Source organism: Cucumis melo, chromosome 8 (genome assembly GCF_025177605.1).
Source record: "Cucumis melo cultivar AY chromosome 8, USDA_Cmelo_AY_1.0, whole genome shotgun sequence".
In the NCBI taxonomy this organism is placed as follows: domain Eukaryota; kingdom Viridiplantae; phylum Streptophyta; class Magnoliopsida; order Cucurbitales; family Cucurbitaceae; genus Cucumis; species Cucumis melo.
Genome location: NC_066864.1, coordinates 7,263,237 through 7,281,924, shown reverse-complemented (window position 1 = coordinate 7,281,924; position 18,688 = coordinate 7,263,237). Strand labels below are relative to the sequence as shown.

Here is an 18,688-nt window from a genome sequence, read left to right as displayed (position 1 = left end):
CTTATAGTTAAGAAGAATTTAAAAGAAAAAAGAGTTTACCTCTACAGGGGAACTGTATAGGTATGGTTGATAGACATTATTATAATTTTTCCAGAAAGAAAGAAAGGCTTACATAAGAATTCAATTTTCGTTTTTCTATGTTTCAAAATATTAATGAAGTATTCAAACAATATTTAAAAGAAAAAAAATAGAAACATAGGTTTATCTTAAATTTTGAAATGAAAAACCACCCAACAAAGTTATAACTTCTCACAAAAAGAAAAGGCCAAAATTAAAATAACTTGGTAGTTTAAACTTAAAAGCATCTGTACAACCCAAGCTGTATTTGTGATGAAAATCCTAAAGAGAGAGAGAGAAAAAAAAAGCAAAAGAAATGACAATATAATATTTTATGGAAATACAAGGGAGAGATGCAATATGTTTCTGAATGGACAAATGGATTAATTTTAAAGAAATCCTCACTAAAAGTACTCCCATATCCACAGAATACACATTATAGGGATAAATGCATTAACTTTCAAGAATTATAAATGAAGCAAATTTTGATAAAAGAAAAAAAGAGAAAGGGAAAACAAATCTGACCCCCTTTCCTTTTCTCCTGTGAACCAACAATCACTAATTTTCCTTGCCTCCAAAGCAATCAAGGTGAGTTTCAGACTACCTATTTGACACATGGACATAAAATGCATGCACGTGGAGACATGGATTGGGTGGAGAAAATTTTTAGAACTATAGTAGCATGAAAAAAATGAATTTGTTATTTAATGACGTGTCTGATAATAGATGGAAATAGTAAGTACTATGTCTGTTTCATGCTTGGTTCACAATATTTGAAGCCTATCTCCAAATTTTGCTGCTGCAGCAAAGCAATTGCTGGCTGTCGACAAGACGGCAAGATCCAAATTTGCAACTCCAACAGATGCACAATCCACCATCACCATTGTTCCTCACCTATATTCAACCAAAGTCACCTAAAGCATAATATATTTTTTTGAATAAGTTGAGATTCTACTTGAGAGAGACTCAGCCTTTATCAGTTTAAGGTCCGATGTCATGTTGTATAGATGAAACAGTATAAGGACAAGAAATGGGAAACTTTGAGAGCTGAAAAACACTCCTTGTTTGAGGGAAAGCTTTAAGCATTGTCTATACTTGTTTGGTTTACATCTGAAGTTTGCAAAACAAATTGGACGGGGTGGTGGCTAGATGAACTTCTTGAGGGGGAGCCTTCTTGTTAAACATGAAGTATTAGATCTCAGAGTCGGATTTGATCTCTTTGGGTGGTGCCAACTGCTTGCTAAGCCGTGATCTAGTCCATGGATCCAATGGAGGCCTCTGAGGTGGTGGAGGATTTGGAGGCTTTGACTGTCTGAGCTCATTTTCTCTATCAACAAATCTGTGTCAATAGTATAGAGAAACTACGAATTAATACAATTGATTCAACTTTCATGGAGAGCGGGCCATCAAATAGGTTAGTGTTTTAGACTTTATTTCCCTCCCTACTAGTAAAAATTTGTATCCACAGCATAAATAATCAATTAAAAATTGCAACAGCAGGATTTGTTTACAACCGATTATGAGAGGAAAAGCATCAACTATTACTCGTGTGTTACAGTTCACTGGAGAATTATCACAGCTGTCGATCATGAGCACTTACTCAATATAAGCCATTGGTGCAGCATCACCAACACGTATCCGAGTGCGCAGAAATCTTGTATATCCACCAGCTCTATCTCTGTTAAACATGATATCTATCCAATTTAATAATAAATAAATAAAATTATAAAATAGAGGTTAGTAGATTTGGGATTCACTTGTATCGATAAGCCAGTTCTGTGAATAGTTTGTGAAGGATAGCATCGCCTCTTACAAAAGCAGCAGCACGCCTTGCAGCAGAAAGGGTACCCTAGATTAAAAACAAAAGATAAATAAGTCACAACAAGCTTATTATCTTTTATGAATCAAAAAGCAAATAGCAAAACGAAGATTCCTATTTTTCTTATATAAGAAACCATGCTTTGACGGAGAAATATAAAGTATATACAAGGCAAAAAAGAAAAAAAAAACTACAAGGACTTCAGTTCAAAAGAACATGACCATTAAAAAAGACTTAGTGCCGAACGCCCACAAAGAGGAGTTAAAACTAGCTACTTCCCAAACATTGTCGCCCAATCTCTCCACCTCTCTAAAACTCCTATGAGCATTCACCTTCTAAATTTCGGTCCCCACCATCTTTATTTCAAATCTAACAAGCTCCAAAAGCTCTTAGACAGCAACTCTAAAGGTGGTGAGCAAACTCGCACTCCCAAAACAGATGAACCAGATCTTCTCATGCCTCTGAGAGTGCACCATTGCAGAAACAAAACATAGTAAGAATGCCTTTGCACGCGGTCCATGGTGTAATAGAGTTATTAAACTATCACACCAACTCTATTAGTGGGTTGATTTCATTGTTTTCCTTCTATCCCAATATGTTTAGTTTGAAGTAAATGACAATGTGTCCTTGGTGCAAAAAGGAGTAAGCAGAAGCGAAACCTACTATATTCCCCTTCGTGTAGGGCCAGGTGAAGAGCCATTACTTTAATTCAAACATTATTGGGTGTCACTGAAATTGAAACTCCACTTTAATCCCAACATCCAGCGAACCTCAAACCACTGTTCCTTCACTTTCAAATGGTTCCAACTAAGCTTCCTTCTAAAGATCTTTCTTTCTCATATTGATGTGCCATTGCTGATTTCTGGTTTCCATCTTTTGAGAGTTATTTATACTGACTTAAGAAACATTTGAAATAAAGCGTCATCCTGGCCAAAATTTCAGTGGTCTAACCTATTAATTGGGCACGCCTCATTTCTTATTTGGCTTAGCTTCCAATGTTGGTTGCAGGCCAAATCCTATTTCCCTTCTTTACCCGCAAGCTGCAAGCATATTTATCAAGACCGTGCCCAATACCATCATTTGCTTCCTGCATTATTTAATTGCAAAACTTAATCTCCGTCCCGTCTTTTTTCTCTCCCGCAAAGTTTTACATGTTCCTAATTTTAGATCAGCTAAATCTTGAACCATATGCATTTTTCATTTACAAATTAGTCCTTTATCTACAAATTTAATATCCCACGACTAAGTGCAATGTTATATTATATAATGGACAAAGAATCCAACCTAAGAAGCATGGATATGCAAATAAGAATGTATATGACATCATGCAACTCACACAGTAAAACACCATTTTTTACGATCTAGGACACAAACACGACAAGTACGCATTTATTAAAATGTGCATTTTGAAAATGTACGTCTCTTTTATACCATATGAAAATTCAAAGTCAATAAATTTATGGACCTACATGCTTAAAAATAAGTTTGATATATTTCGCACTTAAAATTGATTAACTTCTGTGCTATTTTATCGTGTGTCTATTAAGTATGCTTAATTAACAAGTGTTCAATACATATTTAACAAATGTTATAATTAATATCAACTTTGTACAACTAACATACACATATCTATCGTGCTACCATTACCAAGCCTCTAATACATGTCTAATAAGTGTTAGAGAGTCTAATATGTATCAGTCATGCACGTTAACCAAACTGAATTTTCTCTGCTTCTTAGTATCCAACTAATATAAAAATTTGAAGGCAGAACCCACCCTCCCCAAAAGAAGAAAAAGAATCAAGAGTAACAAGCTGAGAGAGAAAACAAATTGGTTACACTACTACGGACCTCTTTTCCCAGTTGAACCATGTTATCAGCAAGCCGCCGAACTTCTTTAGCCTTCAAACAGGTTGGAAGAAAAAGGCATTAATAAGCTCCAAAATATGGTCATAACTCATAAATTCATAATAGTTTTGATGTTAGAAATCCAAAATATCTATTTGATCTTGACGAATGATACATATCCTTCAACAATAAGCAAGGTGTTAAATTTTTAAAGAACAAAAGAGATGCAAACCAAGGTCAAAGAGATAACATACATATATCTAACTAACCAAAACTCTAAATTCGGATTACAGGGGGAAAAATATCAAAATGTAAGCTCAATTTAGACAATACAAAACATCAAGCCTCCAGACATATCGCATTTACAATGCAACGAACCTACGAATTGTGATACAGGGAAATTTCTTTTTTTTTTTCTTTTTCTTTTTTAGGATAAGAAACCATTACATTGATAAATGAAATATCCAAAGATCACAGAACAAACCAAGATACCATATGAACCAAACAGGGAAAGTTGAAAGTGGAAATTTCGGATACAGGTAAATTTCATCACTTGGAAAAGGAATATTCAGTTAGGTTGAAGATGGGGATCTCAGAATGATAAGGAGAAAGTTATTGGGGGGTTGAAATGAAGGATAGGAATACCTTAGCAACAGTAGTCTCAATGCGTTCGTGCTTCACCAACTGAGAAACCATTGTTCTGCCAAAAGAAGAGAAAGTAAAAGACGTTCAGAAATTGGGATATAAAACGTCATTGATTGTAGGTGTAAGAAATGAGGAACCTGAGCATGGACATCCGGTGTGCTGCAGGTCGACCAAGCTTTCTAAACTTCGTCATCGTTAATGGCGAATAGAGAGCAAAGACTGAGCTCGAAGAGGGAAAAACCCTTTAGGTTTCGTTTCGGGGTTTTTGATGTAACGAAGTAGACCAACTCCAAAATTCGGCGTCTGGCCAAAACTTGGTCCAACCAGAAATACCCACGTGTTCAACCTAATTGTAGGGTTTTTTTTTTTTTTTTTTTTAATATTTTTATATATATATATATATTTTAAATTTTATTTTAATTACAATGTATAGAACTATTGTGAAAAACTGACTTTAATGTCTAAATTTATAGTTTATCCTTAAAACAATGTACAAAATTACATGTTTGATCAGTCATCTATTAGATATATAATATTAAAACTTTAGTGATATCATAAGTTATATGAAAATTTTTAAAAAAATCTAAAATTTTACAACGTATTTGATAATACATTTATTTTCTGTTTTTTTTTTTTTAATAAACTTTTAAAAAACAACTGAAAACTAATTCACTTTTTTTCTTAAACAAGAAACTTGTTTTCAAAATTATAAAGAAGAATTAGAAATAAAAAAACTATATGGCTTTCATTTTAGTAAAAAAGAATTAAAAACAAAAACAAAAACAAAAACTTAAAATAATTACCAAAGACTTGATTTTTTAAATTTTTTTTTGAAAACTAACATAAATTTTAAAATAACAATAAAATAAAAATAAAAACCATGCTTGGAATTTTAAACATTTTTATTTATTGTTTCTAGAATCATGAAAATGTTTGAAATTTTTTGGAAATGGCCATAATCAATAAATTTATACACGTACCATTATAGCGAAGTTTCTAAAACATTAAGGTCTCTAATTGATCATCAAGTAACAACACAATTCTACGGCCATTAAAAGTTAATAGATATTCTTACCAAAAGGGAGGGGGAAAAAGGAAAAGAAAAGTAGAAAGATTTTAATACCTACCACAAACAAATGGAGATATAAAACTCAAACTGCAGGCAAAATGAACCTTAGACAGTGAATATGAAATTGTTCCAAAAACAAAATCTGACGTCCATTCAACAATAGATGAAGAGTTGAACTTTCAGCCTCAGTTTCACTAGGTTATTTACAAAATAAATCATCTTATAAATTCAAGACAGCTATCAATTTGAAAAGATATAGAGATAGCCCTAAATCTCCTGTCAAATCCCTACTAACGAGCTCTTACATAATGGATTTCCCATACAATAATCACCTTCATGTACTTGCTATCATTGAGTTCCATGTTCCGCCGATCAACGTTCCAACTCTCTCACCCTTTATGGCTTTTGAGATGTTGTCAGGTTTTGTTAGATTGAAGACAACAACTGTAAGCGGAAGTGAAATTATAGTAACTTCAGTTTACTGTAAGCCAATGTCAGCTGCTCATATTGTCTAACGTTTTTTCAATTATTTTGAAGAACATCGACATAATATTAAACAACAATACGTACCAGGAATGTTGTTTTCCTGGCATAGAGTGATGGCTGTCATGTCCATCACTGAAAGGTCCTTAGAAGTCACCTCCTGGTACGTAAGAGTCTCGAGTAGACGTGCGTTTGGGTTTTGCCTCGGATCATCGTCATAAACCCCATCAACATTTGTCGCTTTCAGCAGAACTTCAGCATTAACTGATAAGAAATTTGGGAGCCAGAGTTATAGGGATAATCTATTGCCAAATACCAAACACATTTTAGTAATTAGTTAAAGTAAGAAACTTGAGGTCTGTCTGGAATAACTTTTTAAATGTTAAAAAATATTTTTTTATCAATTATAAATACTTTTCTTCTAAGTACTTAGAAAGTCATTTCAACACGACTCTTAAAGTGATTTGACTCACTTTCTGCGCAACGGAGGGCTGCTGCAGTATCTGTAGTGAAAAACGGATTGCCTGTACCAGCTGCGAAGATCACAACTCTTCCTTTTTCCAAGTGCCTCACAGCCCTACGTCGAATATATGGCTCTGCAACCTCGGACATGCGAAATGCTGTCTGCACTCGTGTAGGAATGCCTATACTCTCCATTGTGGCTTGAAGAAATATAGCATTCATGACTGTTGCCAACATCCTGAAATATAGAACTAAAATTTCAAAACCAGTAATGCACAATGTCTACCAACATGCTCCAAACAATCTTAATACAAGAGATTTCTGGTCAAATATCTAATGGTGGTTGTTTCCAAGTCCAGTACCATAGAAAATATCAGGATTTCGTGGGAAGGAAAACATGAGTGGAGTATGTTCTTGTTTTCATATGATTAACAAGTATGATATCCTTTCATGAACTCAACATAATAGAGATATATTTATATTCCATCTTTATTTAATGTGAATTTTCACGTTACTTGCATACAGGTATGTGCAATAGCAAAATGTGGTACCAAAAGACTCCAGAAATATATAGTACAAAGGAAATTACCCAATGTAATCAGCAGATGAACGGTCCAAACCACTACTTCCGGCCCACGAGGATCCACGGAAAATGTTACCCCCACCAACTACTATAGCAACCTGAAACAAAACATCATCCATAATGATTGCACATACCAAACGAGAAAAAAGAATTGGCTTCAGAATTCCATTACTCTAAAATAAGATAATAGGTTCATCAATATTCATTGTCCTTCTCCACAAGCATAAGTTGTGCGCTAGTAATCAGAAATTTTGTTTACTCGGTTCTTTTGAGAGTTAAGAAAGAAAGTTGGTCATGGTCCATCAATGGATTTGTATCTCTCCAAACAATAAACAAATAATTACTGTTACAGCATCGAAATTCAATTAAAATTAGGCAAGGAATCATATAGAAAAGGATTTTGTATGCATATAAGGGTTGAGCTACCTCAATGCCCAGACGGGTTACAGCTGCAACCTCCCTTGCAATAGCCATAGTAACCTGCAGCCAAGAAGTAGCACAAAAGAAATGCAAGAAGTCAAACATCATGAAAAGGGCATAGTATACATGCAACACATAGCCATCCTTCAAACACCAACCTTTGGATCAATATTCTGCAACCGATCACCAGCAAGTGCTTCACCGCTTACTTTAAGCAATACTCTTTGCCATTTATACGATGGCATGGACATGGAAGCTTCACTTAGTGTCATTCCACCAGGAGAGATACATGATATCTGATGCTTCATGCTAGAGAAAAAAGAATATAATAGAATAAATGAAAAAACTACGAGAAACGCCAGAGGCCCAGATATCTTTACACAAGAGCATGAGAAGCAAAGGTTAGTGAAAACAGTGAATCCATTTAGGGAAGGCAATACCAAAAAAACACAAGAACTTGAAGCTCAGGGTCATCCATTAAGTACGGATAGCTTTAGAATCTAAAAAAGCATCCTTGTTCCCGAGAAGAGCAAATGACCTTTTTCATAATCAATTAGGAGGGCAATCCAAAGCTTAAAAACAACAAGTCAACTTTCAATGCTAACTGACAAAACCAACTAAATGACAGGGTATAACCAGTATGGTAAGGGAGAAAAATTGAAGCTTGTGCAATCATCGACTTCTTGAAACAAAACAGCATTTTGTCAGTTTTAAAAGTGTTGTTTACAATCTGAAGTCCAGAACTTGAAAAATACGATTCTTGTACGGATACATAGCAATCCTTGTGACAGGAAACCTCAACCAACAAAGTATTATGTTAATGTTTCTAAAAAAAGAAGACGAAATTATACGAATATCCAATTGAACCCAAAGTAGTTTATTCGGTTGAGAAGAACAAAGACAATATCATTCCTTCCTTGAAATTATCATTTCCCTAGCATCCTAGGAAACTACAACACTCACAGAAAATAACAGCAAAAGCAGAAACCAATCTCCAAAACAATGGGAAGCATCTAATCCTTCACTCATTCAAACTAATACAAGAGGAAAAAGAACTTCTGTAATCATTCTGCTTCACAATAACAAAAATATCAATGCAAGTACACCGAAACAAACCAACATTAGAGATCGAAAATTTTCCCATATACAAATTATTATCACTAGTTCAATATCTCATTCCATATCTCAAGATACGTAAGTTCGGAGCAATTATCAACCACAAATTCATTGTTAATAAATAATTTAGAAAAGAAAAAAAAACAGGGGCGGGATTATGGATACCTCCGTTTCAAAGGGGCAGAGTTGGAACCCAATCCCCGAGCGAAGGAGTGAACAATGAACGACCCATTTGAGGTGGGGTTATCCGTCTTTAAACCAAGGCAATGGGGCTTGAAGGGAATAAGAAATTGCGATGAAAAGGAGGAAGAAGAATAAGAAGCAGAGCTAGAGATAGTATCGAAAGACAAAGTGGGAATGAGGGAAGTGGGAATTGCCATTAAAAGAGACGAAGAACGAAGGACGATTATCTCCACCACCCAAAAACGCCGCCTTTCTCGTCTCTATCGGCTACCAAATGCCAAAGTGAAAGTGGGTTTAGGGTTCTGTCTCACACTCAGCTCCTTGTTGTTCGAATCAAAACAAGGAATTTAAGCTTGTGTGTTCTTGTTTGAAGTGATTGTCACCGGGAAACGGATAACATCATTTTCTTAAAGGAAATATCTCCCGCTTTTGTGTGTGTGTGTATATATATACGCACACAAAGGTTGAAGATATAGTCCCGGATCGCTATGTGTCCACGTTTCACCGTTATATTATTACTTTTGAACGTCTTCTTGTTGGAGTATTAGTGGATGTTAATAATTACTCCTTTTTTGTCTACTAACACTCACCTTATAAAATTCTCTTTATAAATATTTTGATCTTATGTTAACATTAGTGAATTCTACTCTCAACGAAACTCTCGTATTACTAAAAATTTTATATCACATTCGAATATAGTATCGATCATTTTAGATGTGCTTTCGACTTCAAAATCATGAGTTTAAATCTTAAATATACTTTTAACTGACATGATTTGTTTGTTTCACTTAACAATGGAATGATGGATTGAATTTCTAATTAAGAGTACTCACTCAACTATAATTTAACCATGTTTTAAAGATGTATCGACACGTTATATGAAGTTATAATATAATTATTTTTTAGTTTTCTCTTTTCAATCAACGTCTAAAATCTACCAGACCAATCATGTTGTTTATTTTATAAAAATTGCAAAAACTACATGTAAGTTAGTTATAATAATAAACTTTCAATTAAATCAACTATTCCCTTATAGTTTCTTAATAGTCCCTTTTATTAAAATATTTTTATTAGTAGATATTTGTGCTTTCTTCATCTTCTTTTTTGGAAAATTTTGAAAAATAATACCTTTTTTGTTTCATATTTTAAAAATAACATAGTTTCAGTAAACTCTTAAATTTGTTTTTCTCTAGTCAATTTCAATCGAAATCGACTCCGAGATTCTTCCCAAATTTTCATGAACTCTTTGAAGAAAAATTTTGGTCTTTTTCGGGCCAAGTGCATCATCGAGATAATATGTTTTTTATTAAAAGTTTTATTAAGAATTTTGGTGGTCTCAATTGAGATTGACCTCGAAAAAAAATAAAATTAACAATTTTCTAAAACTGTGCAACCTTTGAAATATAAAACAAAAAATTTGCTAGTTTTGTCAATTTCCCTTCTTTCTCTCATGTCACGAAAATGGATTGTATTAAGCAAGCAACTCTTCGAGTTAAACTTACCAAATAATTTCTTTTCATTCGTCAAGATATAAATATCACGTCATCCTGTCATAGACAGGTAGGTTTTAAATTCTTACCTTTTTTTTCTTTTTTGTTATGAATATTACTCAAATGGGAGTCAATTAAAGAATATTTTCTTATAACATATATTTAAAAAAATATTACATAAATTAGACAGTAAAGTTGTCATGAATCAATTTCAAAATATGAAAACTTTTAGATGACTATTGTAATATACTAAATTAGCTAAAATAGATTAACGTATAGAGCAATGAATATTGTTTTACATGAGTATATATAGTGACTCTCTATAAAAGTCCTAGATCCACCACTAGTGAAAACCACATTATTTTCGTTACAAATAGAAATAATTTTTTCGAGCATTTGAATTGATCACATAAAACGTACTCATTTAGTAATCATTTGATTTTTCTTTTATTTAAAAGAAAAACTAAAATGGTATATGAACTCGTTCTAGTACTTAATATATTGGTCTAGGAAAAAAAACATTAATAACTTGTTTGCTTTCTAGTATTTGACTATGATTTCAACCTTTATTACCTTGAAAAATATCCAAACAATTGTATCACATTAAGATAAGATATATTCCCTCCTCAGAAACAGAAAACATTTTGTAGATTTAAACACTTGTATCACATTAAGATAAGATATCACATTAAGTAGATTATTAGTTTAAAGCTCAAAGTGTCCTCTTAAAAGAAAACAGATAATTTGATTCATGATTTACCAGTATTTATGTTTTTCTCATGCACACAATATTTTTGTAGGATTTTATTATCAACGTTATAAAATATTTTTGAATTAAAGAAAGATACTTCTCAATACATAATCTTTACCTATGTTACCTAGGCTAAGGCTACTTATTACGAAACGATATACAAATTTTCTTCCAACTGCAGCATATGCACGTTAGAGTTTCAAAGGTAAATGAAAATTTAAACACTTTGGCTATCAAGTGTAAGAAAAACTCCCAAATGACCAAAACTCTGCTAAGTGTAATTCATTTACATTGGCAGGTAATATTCACAAAAAACTAAACAATCAAAAATGTTGGCCTGCCTCTTTAGATTTACAAGCTTCCAGACCTCTAAAACATACAATTTAAAAAAAAAAACAAATAAACAAATCGAAAGGCTTTTCCTCTATAGCTCTGTTTGGAAACAGGATAAAGAATCAACCACATGAAATTTCATGTTTTCTCCTTCTCTGAAGCCTTCTTCTGCTTTTGGAAGCTCATGGAAAGTGAGCTATTTCAAGCACAGCTTCGATTGAATTCCTAAAGCTTGATAGGCAATCCATAGTTGTGGAATGTCTTTATAGTTCCATCTAATCCAGCCACGACGATCACAAGGCCCCATGTTTCGAGTTGAGATCCGTCGTTGTGGGCATCACAATGACTATTTAGTTTCTTTTGATGACAATCATGGTGTTGTAGGTTTCCATCTTCATCATCTGCAATTGGTAAATCCCAGAGAGGTAGTCTCTCTTCTGGCCATGTTGCAGATCCTCGGAATAGACCATCGGCAGAGAACCAATTACTGAGTGAAAACCGGTCCGTATCTCTTGTCCAAGAAGCAGCCCTTTGGTAATTCTTTCTATATGAAAACTGTGGTTGGTTGTTACTGAAGCACTTTGGTTCAGTTCCAATGCCAGGCCATGGTATAGCAACAGACACACCATCAGAAAAGAAATGCTCACAAGACTGCTGAGATTTTGTTTCTTTTGTCGACGGAAGGCAAAGGCTATCGTAGCTCCACATATATACACGAGAGTCCTCTCCGACCGATACTATATGTTTTCCACTTTTCGTAAAGGAAGCAGACATCTGACTCCCCGACTTTGGCAGACCTACATATTTCGAAAAACCAGCAGGTAAGCATCTAGACCTTGAAGATTCAATGAACTACAAGTCACCTAAAATCTCTAGCCTTCATTCAGTGCTAGCAATGTGAAAGCTAGCTCAATGTACAGCTATAAAGAGAGAGAAACACAACTTCCCATCAACAGATCTTTTATAAGTCAAGTGCAGGTGCAATGGACTTTTTAAACTTATATTTAAATATGGGTTTCAAGGCCATCAATCACTATTTATGAATAATTCAAATGAATAAACAAAAGGCAGTCCCCCTCCCACTAGGACAGCTTGCAGATTTGAATACTCACATTTGGTAATTGAAGAGATATTTGAGTAATTAAACATCCATTTAATAGTTTAAATGTTAAACATCATTTGATCGTTTTTTTAAAATGGATTTTTGGAGCATAAAAATGCTTCCGATCAGAAAATTTTACTCCTTTTAGATGAAGGCCAGAGATTGTTGTGGCAAATTATCCAGTAAAATGAATGAATTTTGATGGGCCATACCTTGGTATTTGCGGACGATCTCCGTTCCTTCAAATATCCGTACTTTAGAGTCTTCTGAAGTTATCATCACTCTTTGAGAATTTTCCCGGAAAAACTGTAAAGAATGGCATTCAAGTTGAGGCAATGGCATTTAAGATAGTACTTTCTTGGTGGAACTACAAAGTTCTGAGTAAAACCTGAATGCCAGTGATCCTTTTGCCCGAGGCTTTTTTTCTACCTTGAACGTTGATCTGTGCATCCAGATGAAGATAATCACCTACAAAAGGCCATAAAAATCTAAATCAGTAAAGGAGTTGAAGGGCAACATCTGCAAACAGTAAGATATCATGATTCATGAGGGATGCACCACGGTTTGTACCTGATGCTTCATAGAAGCGACAAGTGCCAGTAATAGAACCAACAGCAAATCCCTGCTCAAATAGAAGAAGAAAGCATGATCAGAGCACAGCATATGGCATATGTGAGAGCTCATACTAACAGTCAAGACATATACATTCATTTTTTGAGAGCTCATGATTCGCACCTTCCCATCTGGTCGATAAGATATGGCAGTAATTACATCTCGGATATCGGCCCAATCAACTACACGCTGCTTCTTGACACCCCATATCCGGATTTTGCCATCAATTGACCCGCTGACAAAGAAGTTTTCATCCATTGGATTGAATTGGATACAAGTCACTGCTCCCAATAGAGAAAGTAACAACAATTTAGAAAAGAGAATAGACAATAGAGACAGTAAAAGATTGAACGGATGCAGAAATTAACAACTAACCATAATTTTTGTGGTGGAAAACACCGAGACATTCGTCAGAACCGACTTGCCATAAGCGTACGGTTTTATCCTTTGAGGATGACAAAAGAAACTGCAGCAAGAGATTCTAGTTAGATTTGTATCTTTTGACAGTTGAGAAAAACTAGACAGTTGTCATAAATAACTTACGTTTGAAGTAGACCAAGCTATGTCCAAGACATCACTTGAATGTCCACGGAATTCTTGTATTGGCAACTCATCGATCTGAAAAAGCTTTTCAGGAATGACAACAGTGGCAAATCTCAACCGTTTGCTGCTAGACTTCCCTTCTTTTGATTTGGTGTTATGATTTCCGTCATCTGCTAAAAACTCACTAGAAGCATTTGCATACCTAACATGCCAAATGCGTACAACTCCATCTTCTCCTCCGCTTGCTAAATACTTACCATCTGGACTAAACTTCATTGTCCAAATCAAGCCCTTGTGTGCACCAATCTGCTGTCTCATATACAATGCACTAAATTCTGAACACCTCTTTTTGTGTTGGTACACCTTCATTCTGCAACTTTGGAATTTTGGTGAATTCAATTCCGATTCCCCAGAAAAATCTATACTCCTTCGTCTTGCTGCTTTGTTCTTAAATGATTTCCACCATGCCAATATTTTCTTTTTACCCACATCAACATCCTGGCAAGCTTCAACATTAGCTTCACCTTGGGGCCGTTGGAAGCTGGAGTCGGAAGCAGGAGACAGTCGATTGGTTGCCTCGTTGTCAAATTCAGCACTTTGCATCTCATTGTGGCATACTACTAAATCATTTCCTTCCACATTACAGCTAGGTGTATAGTCAGAGCTAGAGACAGCTCCACTACACTCTGTAAGTCTCTCCAATTCCATCCTCTCTGATGAACAACTAGATTCAATCTCTGAATCCTGTGCACAAGTACTAGAAGATGCAAATTCAACAAAACCAACTTCTTGAAGAAACCGTTCCCTTCTCTTCTTAATGCTCTGAGGTTCACTCATCCATATTTCATATCCCAACTTGCTGAAATCCGCTTCTTCAGCTACCAAAGCCTCCTCTAATGGCAAGTAATCTTCTGAGTCAAAGAAAACATCTGCATCTCCATCAGAGCTCAGCATGTCTTGTTCGAGGAGCAGTATTCCACATCAAAGGCCAAACACTTAACAATTCTACAAGAGAGCAAAGGAAAAAACTCAGCAACTACTTTAATATGCACGTAATCCAATTATCACGGCCCGAGTTTTACTCAGTAATAATATACTAAACACTGAACGTGGTCTACAACAAATGAGTCGGCAGAAATATAATATACAAATAATTTTATGTGCAAAAGACCAACTCAACTACCAACCTCAGGAATGTACCAAAGACACTGGTTTTTGCATGTTCTAAAATTTTTATATCCAATTAGTTCACACGACTTTGGATTAAAGAAAGAAAAATGGAGCCAAAATAAAAGGAAGTGATGGGAATAATCAAATACAGGAATCACAACCCAAGGAAGCAAGGTTCGAAGGCTATACCTCGAGATCACCGCAAAGCAACAGCAAAATTCAACAGTGTCACCGACCCGGCTAAGATTATGGCTAATGAAATGAAACTTCTCAAGAGTCAATCGCCACGTCTTTTAGAAAAGTATAAACAAACCCAAAAAACTAACCCAAGTTCTTTGTATCGAGCTCAAGTCGAATGGAGGGAGGAAAGATCAGTCTCTACATAAATAAGAGAAAATGGCGGGGGAAGGGAAAAAAAAAGAAGAATTGGGGTAAAAGCAAAACAGATGTCAGTTGTTGTAGCGAAGAGGAAAAGAGCCTCGAGATCTGTGTTTGAAATTGTAAGCGCACGAGCGACAAACAAGAGCGGCGCGGTCCGATAAACAGAAGCCTGTGGCTGTTGTTTTGCTTCTGCAGCCACTCTCTGCTTGCCTACTTATCTGCAAAGCACACTAATCTATGTAAGCAACCAATAAAATGGGTATTCAAATACACACACACATATATGAAGGAAAGTTAAATTACATCAAGTTAGAGAATTGAAGTTTTGAGTACAGAAAGTACATGACAGCTCAAATGAAGGGTTGAAATTTGAAAATATAATTAGATCGTAAGGTTTCTCAGAAATGATGCCGATTTAATGGAGATAATTCAATGGAAAAACCTAACTAATGAACAATTCAAGCCAAATCCAGATGGGAAAATTACAAGAAACATTCAAATAAAGCCAAATTCCAAAGACCCAGTTGAGAATAAAGAGAGATTTAAGCAATTAAATCATCAAAAGTTGAAAAGAAAAGAGAAAAAAACAGTTGGGTTCAGCTCAGCATCATTATAAATATAATAGCCTTTTTGAGTGCTTCGAAAAGAAGCATTTAATGGAGACAAATTACAGCAATATAAATAAGAGATGGTGAAAAGAGAAGCAAACACAGAAGGCCTGAGAAAGCTCCTTCTGCTACAGCCACAAACCATATCTAGTAATGCTCTAAAACCATTTTAGCCATAGCAAGAAAACAAACACAAAACACACACGTTTATAACTAATCATCTTCCTAATCAACAAGATTCCCAAACCTAATTTACCTAAAACCAAACACTTGGGACTTGGCCTTTCCCTTTTAACTCCACAACTGCCCCTCAATCAATTCACCTTTCTATATGTCTCTCTCAGCTGCCATTCTTTTATCATCTCTGATATAAATTCATTGGGGTTCGTGTAACAGAAAAAATGTTTTTGTTCATAAATTTAAGATGCAAAGGTCTAGGCAAGCTATAGACTCTTCTTTCTGGTTTCTGGGTATGTTTTTGGAGGTAATAGGAACATTGGTTTCTGGGTTTTCTCTAATTGGTTCATATATTTACTTGCATCCTTTTAGTATATAAACCTTAATCGAAAAAGGGTCTCTCCCTTTTCCCTTTTCCATGATATAGAGCTTGAAGTAGCCCCAGATTCTCTCAAAATCGATCCATATTTCCTTCCTTCTTCTACCAAACAGAGAAATCTCACAGACAATGATGAAAACTAGCTATTCCTTTCTAAAAATGTCGCAAGTTCAAAAGGGTTGGTTGGAAATACGAATGAGATTCATAAGAAGAAACTCACGGGGCAACAGATCCAAACCAAAACAGATCAATGAAGACAGTAAACAAGAACAGAAAACAAGAAAACAAAAGAATCACCATATCTTCAGTCCTCTCTCATCTCCGTTTATGAACTTCACACGGTTCTGGATTCATATAGACAAGATATGGAAGAATCCAAGTTGAGTGAACCGCGTCCATTTCTTTAAAGAAACAGCACCAGAAATAGGGAACGAACAACCGAAAAAGAAAAAGAGGCAGGGATTAAAATATTATTCACTATGGAGCAGTGAGATAAGATTGAAAATTTTGAAGGGTTCTTTTCTTTTTCTATCTCCTCTCTGTTTTTGACACTAAACCCTTTTTTCCGAAGCTTCCAAATTCACGATGATCCGTACCCACCGCTCATATTGTCCTCACAAAACACAAAACAGAAAATCCCCAAATCCCTAAATCCTCGATTTCCCCATTATCATTTGCGGATTAACCTTTATCATAATCCCATAATAATCAACCCCCAATATCGATAACAAGCAAAAATTTGCCTCAAAGAACACAGACAAGACAACTATAAAAATGTTAGAAGTAATCCTCCAAAACACGAATAATTAACAAAGATAAAGAATCGATTTTTATGTAAATGTAATAACTTTATGACAACATTTCATTCAACCCATTATTCTATTTCTAGCCCTTGTGTAACTTTGTAAGACAATGACACAATTCCCAATAGGGTCTAATAATTGAACTAATACTAAACATATTTAATTAAATTAAACTTAGCATAATTAAATAAATATTTGTGGTGGCTATTATGAAAGAGAGTGAAAATTTTGTAGGTGTCAAATTAGAATTTTCAAGATCCTAATAATTTAATAAGTGAATGGTCGATATAGAGATAAAGACAAGGGAAAAAGGGCTAAAAGTTTTATTCCCCATAGAAAGTTAGCAAAACACAAAACCCCATTTTTTAATAATACTTTTTTTTTAGGAGGATAAAAAAAAGGTGTTATTTTTTCTTCTCAAATGTTATTTATTATTATTATTATTGTTGTTATTTGGTTCTTATCCCAAAGAGGATCCCATAATTGTGCACTTTGATTGGTTGGTTAAAGATTATTTAATGAAATTTTTGAAGGACAAAGTTTATGGAAAAATGTTGCTTTAAAATTATGCAGCATCATTCTGTCTCAATTATTAGAATCATATGTTTAGCAACAGCATCCCCAATCACAACTTCTTATTTCTCCCCACTTTTATTTGTTTATTATTTACCTTTTTTTTATTCCCCCCCCCCCCCTCTCATTTTCATTTCACTGTTCATCTCAATAATGTATTTTCTTTCTGACCCAAAAAGAAAAAAAGTTTGTAAATTTAGTGGGAGAAATAGAAGTGTGCTATGTTCCTTTCATTTTCTCATGAGATAAACAATAAAAAACATAAAACAGAGTAATTAAACAAAAAAAAAAAAACATAAATGTAACATATAAATATGGATAAAGATTGAAACTTTATGAGATGAAATGAGAATTAAGCTCATAACTGAAAGAACCCATACGAGATTTTAGAGGGAGAGAGAATAAAAATATTACATGGGATAGAAAGAGAGAGAGAGAGAGACTAACTTGGTTGTGAAGATATATATAGCAATGGCAGAATTTGGGTTCTCAAAGAGGAAAATTAAACTAAAAATTCCCAAAAAGAGTACTTTTTGTGAAGGGTTTTAGAGAGAGAGAGAGAGAGAAGAAGAAAGAGAGAGAAGAAGAGAGAGAGAGGTGGAAATTTAATTTGGGGATGAGTTTAGTGAGGAAGGTGGAATATTTATATGTTGAATGATTTATGGAAAGAAGAAAAAGGAGAGAAAATAAAAAAGAGGAGAGAGAAAGTGAGTAATAGAGAAATGGAATGGATGGGACCTTTTCTTTGGTTGCATATCTTCTCTCAATCTTCCCTATTATTGTTCTTGTTTTTTTTTTGTTTTTTTATTTTTAATTTGATTAATAATTACACTAACTTTGTTTCTTTTTTTCTTACCTTCTCAACGCAAGTGAGTCGCACAATGTCCTCTTTTACATATGCTTTTATCAAAATCCGGTCGCTACGTGTTACATATTCGTATTGTTAATGTTAAAATTTGAATAAGGCACCTATTATGGCTCAACTTTAACCTTGATCAGAGGGCAACTCCTTGATTTTCGGTATGGCTCGACTCGATTGGTTTGTTTAAGTCTTACCTTTATTTTGTATTAAATTTATTTTAT

General features: G+C 34.4%; 3 protein-coding genes across 4 annotated transcripts; all 3 read right to left on the bottom strand.

Moving 5' to 3' along the window:
• Positions 1-1,029: 1,029 nt before the first annotated feature.
• Positions 1,030-4,672, bottom strand: LOC103485266 (uncharacterized). Its single transcript, XM_008442807.3, has 6 exons — positions 4,505-4,672; positions 4,368-4,422; positions 3,726-3,776; positions 1,815-1,906; positions 1,658-1,735; positions 1,030-1,396 (listed from the first exon to the last, which is right to left on the bottom strand). The coding sequence occupies exons 1-6, from the start codon at positions 4,558-4,560 to the stop codon at positions 1,249-1,251; spliced, it is 480 nt and encodes a 159-aa protein (XP_008441029.1). The 5' UTR covers positions 4,561-4,672; the 3' UTR covers positions 1,030-1,248.
• Positions 4,673-5,560: 888 nt separating this feature from the next.
• On the bottom strand, positions 5,561-9,144 carry LOC103485265 (uridylate kinase PUMPKIN, chloroplastic). Its single transcript, XM_008442806.3, has 7 exons — positions 8,666-9,144; positions 7,543-7,693; positions 7,391-7,444; positions 6,971-7,062; positions 6,393-6,619; positions 6,007-6,183; positions 5,561-5,880 (listed from the first exon to the last, which is right to left on the bottom strand). Exons 1-7 carry the CDS (start codon positions 8,878-8,880, stop codon positions 5,771-5,773), a joined length of 1,026 nt encoding a protein of 341 aa, XP_008441028.2. The 5' UTR covers positions 8,881-9,144; the 3' UTR covers positions 5,561-5,770.
• A 2,037-nt stretch (positions 9,145-11,181) lies between these two features.
• Positions 11,182-18,184, bottom strand: LOC103485263 (uncharacterized). 2 transcript variants are annotated; one of them, XM_008442804.3, is made up of 9 exons: positions 18,053-18,184; positions 14,874-15,283; positions 13,515-14,519; positions 13,347-13,437; positions 13,095-13,252; positions 12,930-12,981; positions 12,748-12,827; positions 12,572-12,665; positions 11,182-12,054 (listed from the first exon to the last, which is right to left on the bottom strand). In XM_008442804.3, the coding sequence occupies exons 3-9, from the start codon at positions 14,466-14,468 to the stop codon at positions 11,483-11,485; spliced, it is 2,001 nt and encodes a 666-aa protein (XP_008441026.2). In that variant the 5' UTR covers positions 14,469-14,519; positions 14,874-15,283; positions 18,053-18,184; the 3' UTR covers positions 11,182-11,482. The 2 variants fall into 2 exon arrangements, with proteins under 2 accessions (XP_008441026.2, XP_008441025.2); XM_008442803.3 differs by lacking the exon at positions 18,053-18,184 and adding an exon at positions 16,527-16,974.
• Between the last annotated feature and the right edge of the window lie 504 nt (positions 18,185-18,688).